The 11,440-nt window shown below is 35.3% G+C and overlaps 1 protein-coding gene across 3 annotated transcripts in view; it reads left to right on the forward strand.

The window, feature by feature from the left end:
* PTPN3 (protein tyrosine phosphatase non-receptor type 3) overlaps positions 1-10,301 on the forward strand; it is a 75,490-nt gene extending 65,189 nt beyond the window's left edge. For all 3 annotated transcript variants that reach the window (XM_053467252.1, XM_053467251.1, XM_053467250.1), the window contains exons 19-27: positions 384-540; positions 913-1,076; positions 2,237-2,327; positions 3,395-3,456; positions 4,056-4,202; positions 5,293-5,421; positions 6,812-6,957; positions 8,413-8,548; positions 9,053-10,301. In XM_053467252.1, coding sequence (XP_053323227.1) covers positions 384-540; positions 913-1,076; positions 2,237-2,327; positions 3,395-3,456; positions 4,056-4,202; positions 5,293-5,421; positions 6,812-6,957; positions 8,413-8,548; positions 9,053-9,130 — 1,110 coding nt within the window. In that variant the 3' untranslated portion in view covers positions 9,131-10,301. The remainder of the gene's footprint in view (positions 1-383; positions 541-912; positions 1,077-2,236; positions 2,328-3,394; positions 3,457-4,055; positions 4,203-5,292; positions 5,422-6,811; positions 6,958-8,412; positions 8,549-9,052) is intronic.
* The last annotated feature ends 1,139 nt before the right edge of the window (positions 10,302-11,440 follow it).

The raw sequence follows: 11,440 nt of genomic DNA on the forward strand, positions 1-11,440 counted from the left end.
GACTGTGGTTTGAAAAAAGAAAAAATCAATTTCACATGGATTTAAGAATGTGGGCCAATACAGTATTTTGAAATGACAGAAATAAATTATGAACAGTATTATATAAATGTCTGTCTTTTTAACGCATATAGTCTGCCCATTCCAGTATCTCAGGCCTATTAAAAGAATAGCTCGTATGTTCCATACTGTCTAACTTGACCCCTAACATTAGATGGTAAATACAACAGCTATTTGTTGTCCAATTACAAAAAAAATGTATTGTGATGAAAGTGAAATTAATTAATCAATAAAAAGAAGTGTTTGTCATTTAGTCCGTTTCTGGATTACCAATAAAGCAGTTGACAAAAAACTTCCATTTTTTTCCTGTTTATTTTTGTTAATAGGCTGATAAGTGCACTCCAAAACTTAATGAAGGCGATCAGATTGTGCTGATCAACGGCCGTGATATATCGGAGCACACGCATGACCAAGTAGTAATGTTCATAAAAGCAAGTCGAGAGTCCCACACACGGGAACTTGCTCTGCTGGTTAGGCGTAAAGGTAATCTTTGTGCTATGGTTAATTTTGTAATGGGCACTTACTTATGTTGGCTATAAGGAGTTGAAGTCACACATGTGGAAGAAAGCCATGCATCAGGGAAATCAGGAATAGGGTAGTATATATTCTGTACCAATAAAAGATGCTGTCACAGTATGTTATCCAGTTTGTTTGTTTGCCAAGTGTGTATGGAAAACGCCATTATTGTTCTGTGTGGTCCTCATAATGCTTATGAGGGTAGTGACATCCCCTATAAAAAGTGTTACTTAGGAATCAGATTAGTTACTTCAACATTGGAGACAAACATGCTGGTCTCTAGTCTCGTACATAATGCTGTTTAGTGATTGAAATTCTATCTATTTGTAACCATTACAGTTGTCAAGCCACTTGGGGACACAAAGCCCGGAGATGAGACAGATTTGCAACTTTTCCCAGCTTTGATTCTTCCGACTTGCTCGGAATATGGTGACACGTTGCAAGGATCGATGGAGCAACTTGCAAAAGGCTTGGAAACTGGGGTTGTGCTCATTCAGTTTGAGGTAGGCCTTAATATTGAATTACATTTCATAATTGCTTAAGCTGTAACCTTATATATTTGTAAACATATTAACAACGTTACTTCCTGGCCAGAGATAAAAGGTTTTAGTTTAATATATTCTATGGTCCATCAACTAATGTGCTATTTCGGCTAATTTATCATATCACCGTCTAAAGTCTCTTCCTTTACATGTCTTCTCATCTCTTTTCATAGTACAAGAAGATTTTTTTTTTACCAATACTTATTGTAAAGTTATTGATCGATTTGAAAAGAAAATTAAATTGCACACATATTTACTGTACATATGAATATGAACTACAATCACTTTAGTGTGTTTAATAAAATATAGTCTTTATATAATTTTGTTTTTTAATCTGATCTTAAAATTCCACAATGCAAAACCCACCTAAGCTAAATCTATTCTCTCCCATTCTAATTATGCATGTCTTGAATGAAGAGGCACATCACATTATGTGTAGAAACAGCTTTTAACTTCATGATGGGTATTTTTTCCAAACTTGTCCAACTGTAAAGAGATGTTTTCTAGTTTGTTGCATATGTGCTTTCTCTCCAGAGTTGACGCCTATTGGAAGGTCTTCTTCTCAGCGTCATCACCTTTAGAGTACATTTTTTGAGTAATCTTAACAAGACCTGTAAACAATTTAGCTTGACGTGGATACACTCCACCAAGCACAGTCAAAGCTAATTTATTTTTGGTAGCTGTTTGGCTTTTCCTTTTAGCCTTTGGGCTTATTTGTTCTGACCTCATACAGAACAAATCAACTTGACATTTTGAGAAAATCCCCCTGTTGGTAGGATCTGCGCATTCACTTCATAACCAACAGCCACAGAAATGCATTTTCTAGTGATTAAAAATCTCACAATGAAAAGATCTGGAAAACTCCATTATTCGTCATTGTATATTAAGAATCTTTTCAACCCACAGGAAAATGATTATGAGCGTACTTAAGTGTCACGATGCGATGCTGAGGGCTACATTCAGAAAGTAACATTTCTAAAGAGAACAACACATGTGAACAAGCCATCATTAAAAATTATCAGTACCATGTTTTGTAGAAGCGGTTATTACATTTTCATTGACATCGTAGGTGCTTATTTTGCTTATTGTATACTATATCACCCTTTTTGTTTGTATTTCAGCAACTTTATCGGAAAAAACCCGGGCTTGCTATTAGCTGTGCAAAAACGGGTCAAAATATGGACAAAAATCGATACAAAGATGTCCTGCCTTGTGAGTATTTTCCATTTTTTTTTTGAGTTCTCTTTTTATTCATTTTTTAACATAATGTGATACAATCCCAGGAATGGTGCTGGATACTAAAGAATATTACATAATTTGTGGTGCTACATATTTCCACAATCCAGTACCATTCCTGGGATGCCATCACAATATCATCTCTCTAAAATCATTATTGTCCTAATAACAGAAAACATTGTACAGTATTGTTTAAAACATTTTATATGATAAAGAGTTGAATGCTAGAAAGTATAGAGTACACTATATGGAGAAGTAGATAAGGTATGAGAAAACTGGTAGAACAAGCGATTGCACATGGGCAAAGTAAAATGACATGGCAAAAACTACATTGTAGCACAAATTCATTTTATGTTTCTTTATATCATTATGACTATTATGTACAAAAGTGTATATATATATATAGATATATATATATATATATATATATATATATATATATATAAATGATTTATCACCACTGGCCACATGTTCATTGTAGTATAACATTTATTATTGAATTAGATGCAATTGCCTTATCTCATGTATTCCCTTAAACCTAAACGGTAAATAATGCAGTGTGATTTAATTTGGCATGTTTACGATCTTTCAACAGATGTTAAATAGTTTTCTGTGGGTATAAAATATGTATTTTATTTACTTAAATGTGCACAAGACAGTTGGTCCCAAGAAATCTAGTATATCAAACACTGTATTTTAGGACAAATCACAGGAAAATAAAGGATAGATAAGTATAGAAAAAAATTCCATCACAGAAAATATGAAACTGTTAAAACAATATTTAAGGGCTATTTACAAAGTGTTCCTAATAATTAATGCATTGAATTTTTTTTCCCTTCCATCCAATTTTTCCTCACCTTTTCCTATTCATCAACCAGACAGATGGTCAACATTTTCTATTCTCTTTTATTGTGTGCTTTGAACAAACTAGTTGAAGCAGCTGTCTCTTTCCTTAAAGGCACTAATTACACAAAAACCTTTTGTTACCATCGCCACATCTGTACAGATAATTGAAAACTCATCTAGATTTCCTTTCTCTGCAGATGATACCACTCGGGTGGTGCTGGAGGGAAATGAAGACTACATCAATGCAAGCTATGTCAATGTAAGTCAATGTCATTTTGTTCTGTAATCTCAATGTTTTACCTTATACGTCTCCTGTGACACATCCAACATCACCCTCACAAACTTAATTGAAGGTTGTGGTATACAATGACCATTATAATGCTTACATTATTAATGCAGGGGTAATTGCTCGCTTCATCTACTACGTAAAGCAATCTTGCACTTGGTTAATGTATTTAATACTAATATTAAATCCTACCCCCTTTTTTGTGTATGTGGGGGTTAACATTGAAAAGCATTTTGTAAGGAGCCCAAACAGCATACAAATCACTGCATGTGTGATTTATTTTTCTTTTCTTTCTACTATAGTACTAAAAGTGTACTTAAGTATCCTCCCTGCACATGCCCCATAGCACATGTCCACTTAACATATTTATATATACAAGCTGAATTGTAGAATGACATTTAAAGATGATGCTATGGTGCCAGATTATTTTGTCTCTATGCTATTGGTGCAAGAGATATTGGCAAGCCCTACAATTACATTCAAGATTCCCCCAAGTGACACTTTAACAAGACAGATATTATAAATGGTGATTGCTGATGTTTATATGTTTGTGTATTTTTATTTTTTTTCAGATGGAAATCCCTTCATCTAATATTGTAAACAAATATGTTGCCACTCAAGGACCTCTCCCTCACACCTGTGCACATTTCTGGCAGATGGTCTGGGACAACAAATTATCTTTGATCATCATGTTAACAACTCTTACAGAACGAGGAAGAGTATGTGCAGAAACTGCATTAATATTGTAATTTGTGTCTCCCACTCTCCATATGTTTTAAAATTGTAATGGTGGGAATGTCTGCTTATTCAGCCAAAAGAGAATTTGTGAGGTCAGGCATTGACGTTGAAGAAGGGCTGGTTTCCAATCAGTGTTCTTATTTATTTAAACATGTTCTGTGAGATTACGGCCAGGGATCTGTGCAGGCGACTCGAGTTCCTCCACATCAGGCTCGTCAAACCATATCTGTATGGAACAGGAAAGGGCTTTCCTCCACTTGGTGCCACAAAGTTTAAAGCATACAATTATCTAAAATGTATTTTTATGTTGTGGCATTAATATTTCCCTTCACTAGAATTAAGGGACCAGCCCCAAATCGTGAAAAACAGAACCAGACCATTATGTAATAGGTAGCAGTCTACTGGTTTCCGCCAAACCCAGATTCATCCATCAGACTTTCTGTGAAACATGATTTATTACTCCAGAGATCACGCTTCCAATGGAGGTGTGCTTTACACCACTTCACCTGACTCTTGGCATTACGCATAGTGATCTTCAGCTTGTGTTCAGCTGCTCGGCCATGGTAACCCATTTTATGAAGCCTGCTTTCAGAGGCAGTTTTGAACTCTGTAGTGAGTGATCCTACAAAGGACAGGCAATTTATTGTGCCACACATGACAGCACTTGGCAGCCCCAGTCTGTGAGTGTATGTGGTCTACCACTTCGTAGCTGAGCTGTTTATTACTCCTAGATGCTTCCACTTTACAATAATAGCACTTATAGTGGACTGGGGAAGATCTAGAAGAGCAGAAATTTCACAAACTGAAAGGTGGCATTTTATGTGCCACATTTAAAGTCACTGAGCTCTTCAGTACCACCTAAAGTAAATAATTAGGAGGGGGGGTCCACGTACTTTTGGTCATATAGGTTTTATGTGTATGTATGTATGTATATTCATTGCCTGTCTGCTTAGCCTTGATGATGCGTGGGAAGTGATTGTCTTGCCTGATACACCCATTAGCCAGTCAGGGCCTCTACTGTGCTATAAAATACTATAGTATTTTCTAAATGCCCATTTTCTCTTCCGACAGACAAAATGCCAGCAGTACTGGCCTGATCCTCCAGACGTGTTGGAATATGGGAATTTTCGGGTAAAATGCCTCTCAGAAGATTGCACGATAGCTTTTGTCTTTAGAGAAATGATCATTTCAAATGCTGAGGTAAGTGCTAATGCAAAAGATTCCCAGTGGCCTAACACACATGTTGTCATCCCATCTTTCTGTTAGTCCACAAGGGTTTGGAATGTCTAATATATATTTACTAAAAAGATATTATTCAGTGGACAAAAAGGACTATTTTTGACCTTTAAAATTACAGTAATGCTTATATTGAAAAGTAATGGCATATAAACCAGTCTATTCTCTAATTTTCTAATGAGGCCTATTAAATATATAACAATATATAATTCTCTGAACAGGTAATAATGACATCGATAATTCATAATGTATAAAATATATTTCTATGTTTTTCTGTAGTCTTGAGTACCGTATTTGCTCGATTATAAGACAATTTTTTTTCCAGAGCAAATGCTCTGAAAAATACCCCTTGTCTTATATTCAGGGTCTTCTTCTAATCAGACCTATTCATAGTGTGGGTTGGAAAAAAGTATGTAAACCCCTAGACTAATCACTTCAGCAAAAGCTAATTGGAGTCAGGAGTTTGCAAACCTGGAGACTAATCAATGAAATGAGATTGAAGGTGTGTTTTAGAGTTACTCCGACATTAAAGAAAAAAACAACACATTTTAAGTTTGCTATGCTTAAGAAGCATTTGCTCATGTGAACCAAGCCTCACAAAAAGGAAATCTCAGAAGACCTACAATCAAGAATTGTTGATTTGCATAAAGCTGGAAAGGATTACAAAGTAATCTCAAAGTTTAGATATTCATCAGTATACAGTTAGACAAATTGTTTATAAATGGAAACGATTAAGTACTGTGGCTTCCTAGATGTGCTCATTGAGTTGAAAAGAACCCTAGATGTGCTCAGTGAGGTGAGTAACAGCTAAAGGCTTGAAGAAATCATTGGAACTGGTAAACCTCTCTCTTCATGAGACAACCGTATGCAAAACATTGAACATGCATGGAATCCATGGCAGGTTGCCGCTGCTCTCCAATTTAACATCGCTGTTCACCTGAAGAAAATACCCCTTTTGGAGTGACCCAGTCAGAGCCCAGATCATAACCCATTAGAGATTCTGTAGAATGACCTCAAGAGATCTGTTCACCCCAGACATTCTAAGAACATCCTCCTACAGACATCAATAGCTGGCACACTTCATGACGGAGGAGCGAAACAGAGGTCTCGGGCTCCCTTTATTTTGGTAATGATTTAACCAGTCAGTTATCAACCTGGCCGCTTGCGACAACAGTGGCCTTGGCATCCCAGTTGCGGCATGCCAGTTGTAGCACAATTTCCCATTTCCACCCTTTACTTTACAAAGTTTTACCACAGTTGAGATTTCAAATCTGTGTTTATCGACACAGATATTTTTTTATGTGAAATGATATCATGTTTACATTTGGACACTGACAATATGAAATCTTTTCAGACAGGTGAAGAGCTTACTGTATCACATTTGCAATATGTTGCGTGGCCGGATCATGGAGTACCAGATGATTCATCTGATTTCCTGGAGTTCGTAACTTGTGTGAGGCAAAAGAGGCTGGATAATCAACCTGTCCTTGTTCACTGCAGGTAAATTATCTAAATGTTTTTACTCTGGGTGGGTTCTCTGCACATGTCTGTGTATGTAAATATGTACAGCAATGTGAAAAAGTGAGTACATCCTCTTTGGATGGTTTGGTTTTACATATAAGAACATTATAACAATCATGTTCCTTAGCGGGTCTAAAAATTAGCCAAATACAACCTCTAATGAACAACAATCCATGATATATTACACGTCATGAGTTAGTCAACAAAAATAAAACCAAAATGGAGAACCCATGTGTAAAAATCTAAGTACACTTTATGATTCAAAAATATGGTTCAATAAAACCACCTTTAGCAACAATAAGTAATTCTTTTCTGTATGACCTTATCAGTCTCTCACATCATTGTGGAGGAATTTTGGCCTATTCTTCTTTACATGAGAAATTCTTCGAATAGCAAAACTCTTACCCGTATGGGCAGTGTACTGCAAGACCTCAAACGGGTGAAGCCACTCCGGTTCCCCTCCGGCGCCATATCAAAGAATGTGAGCAATTTATGCAACACACTCGAAAATGAAAATGACATAAAGACGCCAATACGTCTATTAAATCCATAAAGCTTTATTGTTCTTTTATACATTATTATAATTTATTATTATACATCCATAAGAACAAGACAGAGAATCTTACGCGTTTTGCCCATATGGGCTTAATCATGGACAAATGATTCCATTCTTCTTTACAAAGTTACTTCAGTTGATTGATGTTTAGAGGCATTTGTTTATGCACAGCTCTCACCACAGGTCCCACCACAGCATTTCAATCATGTTGAGGTCTGGACTTTGACTCGGCCATATCAACACCTTGATTCTTTTCTTTTTCTTTGCAATTTTTCTGAGCATTGCACGGTCTGACCTTGAGGTGAATTTGCTGGGATGTCCACTCCTGGAAAGGTTGTCAACTGTCTTGAATGTTTTCCACTTTTGAATAATCTTTCTCACTGTAGAATGATGGACTTGAGCTTGTTTGGAAATTACCTTATAACCCTTCCCAGATTGATGGGCAGCAACAATTGCTGATGTCTTTTCTCCCTAGCATTGTGTTAACACAAACAAATGGCTCATTTATAGACGGGGTCAGACTTGCTGATGATCAATTAATCAAGATCATTTGATTAGCAGAACCTGTCTCCTAATTAGTATCTTAATTATGATGGAAGCAGTAAGGGTGTACTTATTTGGCTTTGTTTTCTTGAATAAATCATGACATGGTATAATTTGTCATGTGTTGTTGTTCATCTGGGGTTGTAATTACCTAAATTTTAAGGAACAGATGATTGTTATTATGTCCTGAAATGTAAAACCATAAAATTCAAATAGGATGTACTTTCTTTTTTCACACGAATGTGCATATACATTTTCTACCTAAGAATGTTGATGGGTTTTCATACGTGATTGTGGAACTGTTTGATAAATAACACAGAGCTGTTCATTTATAGTGCTGGAATTGGTCGAACAGGTGTTCTTATAACCATGGAAACAGCCATGTGTCTGATTGAACAAAATCAACCAGTTTATCCTCTGGACATTGTGAGGCAAATGCGAGACCAACGAGCTATGATGGTTCAGACATCGGTATGTTACAGAAACTTACCATACTTGTGTGTGTAATATATGCACCCATTAGCTTTCGTCTTTACTTAAATGATGCCTTTTATAGAGCTGTAGCTTATGCTGAATTTTTTCTAGTTACATGGCCTACATTCCTTTTTCTAACGTATAGATTAATGTAATTTGATCATTGTATGAATAAGGTCCTCATTGACTAAAACATTGCCTTAATTGTGATGTTAGTACTTACATATCCCATACCATGGTTGTTTTTTGCTATATATCTAGACCAAGCAGGTTGGTGGTCACCAGCATGACCTGACTTTCTGAATTCTTTTTTTGTAATCTCCCAAATATGCTGAGTGTATGTTATCTTTATAAAAAGCACATTTTGATAAATAGTTTATTAATATACTTTTTGCATAAAAAGTGTATGCAAAGAACATTATTTAAGAAGCGTTACCTAAACTGAATGTTTTAGTTGGTATCACCTTGTACTACTTTTCCTTCTTTATACTACTTCCACAGAGCCAGTATAAGTTTGTTTGCGAAGCTATTCTCCGAGTTTATAAAGATCGATTAGTTCAACCACTACTTTGCAGCTGATGGCGTCAAGCTCCGTAGACTGAACCGGGCTTCCACAGAATAATATAAGATTGTATGAAACGTCCACAACGCAGAGATGAGCACATCGGTGGCACTTTAAATTTCTGTAAACAATTTTAAACTATGTACATATGGATGTGTATATATTGTGTTATGTATATGTGTCTAGAGATGTGTATAAAATCATTTTGCACATATTGTACACACAATAAGAATCACAGAAACACTACGTGATACCTTATTTTGCCTTAGACAAGACTTCCTTGGGAATAATATAATGTTTCACGTTTCATGTTTCAGTAGTATTGAGAATGTTCACTATATTTTTAGAATGTATGTCTTAGTAAAAACCAGGACAACACAGACATATAAATATATCACATATTCATTATATTTTTTCAAAAAGTGTGCCAAGAAATAACATATCGTAAAAATAAATTAGACACTTGTACACTTGGAAGTACATATTTTAACTTTTTTAATTATGCGTTGCTTAAAATCAAATGAAGTCATGTATAGAAAAATGTCGATAGCACAAACTTCGGTACAGCAATAGCTTGCGTCACGTTTCCTTTGTCTCTAACTGAATATACAAGAAACACAATTGAGCAAATGAGTCCATGTATTAATTGACGTGAGATTTGATGTATGCCAGTAACAATTGTTACATAAACCTTCTTGTCAGCATTCTCGCTGGGATTGATAAAAGGCTAACAACATTTATTAGTTGAATCTCACAACTGATTAGTTAATACAGATTCTGGGTGCTTCTAGGTCACCAAGATCTAATCGCAAAATAGTAAGAGAAAGAACTTTTGATACATAATTTGTAAGATGTGCGCTAAATTTACAAAGAAGCTAATACTTAATCACCAACTTCCATGTTTAAACTATATAAAAGAACAACGAGGCACTTCTTTATTTAATATTTAAATAGTAATGATATTACATGTATTTAATTTTAGCGGCAACATGTTGTTAGACTTACCAAAGAAGCATTTGTTAAAATACTTTCCACATTGATGTAGAAAAGAAGCAGAAATACGATGGTCGAGAAATCAAAACAAATGTCACGTTCATATTTAATATGCTGTGGAAAACTATGTGAAGTGTTTTTATTTAAATTAAAATTAATACATTCATTGTTTTTGGCTCTGACATGTTCCAACAATATGATGGAAATATGTGCTTCAAGACTTATATGCAGACCATTTAAAATCTTGTTTAAAAACCCGTTGAATCCAGGTCCATGTCTCAACTACTGTTTTTATGCCTTATAACCGTATCATAATTCACTGGCTGATCAACTGCCTTTAATTGTGCATCCTCACCAAGTGTCTTGGCTGTAAATTCAATGGAGGTTTGTGCTGTTGCAGACTTCCATTGCAGCTCCCACATGGCCAGCTTGGGATCCTCTTGGGTATGGAGGATAGAAGGTCCAATCTACTAAGGCCACTCACACCCCCTTCCTGACTCTACCCATACCCTCAACAGTTGACGGCGCCGATCTCTGTGTTATAAGAAGAAGCAACTTCATTTGCAGCTAATATTCATGTAATCATGGCATTTATGTAAAATTCTAAATCACTGGAATGTAAACATTGTGATGCTGCTTTCATAAAAATACATTTAATGTTCAGTATTAGGCAGGTGATAACAGGTTACGTCACCAGAAATGTCGTATGTGTCTATATTATCACACTGGAAAGGTTTTACAGTATAATAATCTGAATTTTGATTTCAGGACGCTTTTACAAATAGGGACAAGCTTTAACGTCAGGTCGGCAAAATACATTTTTACGCAATACAAAAAACAAACTAGATTTTTTTTTTCTTTTCCTTTGCTAAATATAATTCTAGGTCTGTAGTAAAAGAGACTGTATCACTCTAGACTGACAAAGATTCATATACATAACTTGACTTCTAAAAAAAAAGAATTGTGACTATTATCAGATGAAAACACCAAAAGAGCTGGCACAATTTGGACTTTGGCAGGAATTTTTTATAAGCAGATAAAAATGAGTATTCACTTTCTAACATATAAAACATGGGAGTAAAACTGAGTGAGAGGTTATAACATTAGGAAAGGTATCTACTTTAGCTTTTTTTACCAGTAAATAGCAAATTTGCTATATAAAAAAGGATTAAAAATGAAATGGAAGAGATAAAAAGAAAGAACAAAAGAAAAGGGAGAGAGATAAAGAATAAAAAGAGAAAGGCAGAAGGAGAAATAGATGAAAAGTGAAAGGAAAAATGCATGTCCAAACACATGTGTGTATATATTTACAAATAAGAAACAACTACTATATA

The sequence above is a fragment of the Spea bombifrons genome, chromosome 5 (genome assembly GCF_027358695.1).
Source record: "Spea bombifrons isolate aSpeBom1 chromosome 5, aSpeBom1.2.pri, whole genome shotgun sequence".
In the NCBI taxonomy this organism is placed as follows: Eukaryota; Metazoa; Chordata; class Amphibia; order Anura; family Pelobatidae; genus Spea; species Spea bombifrons.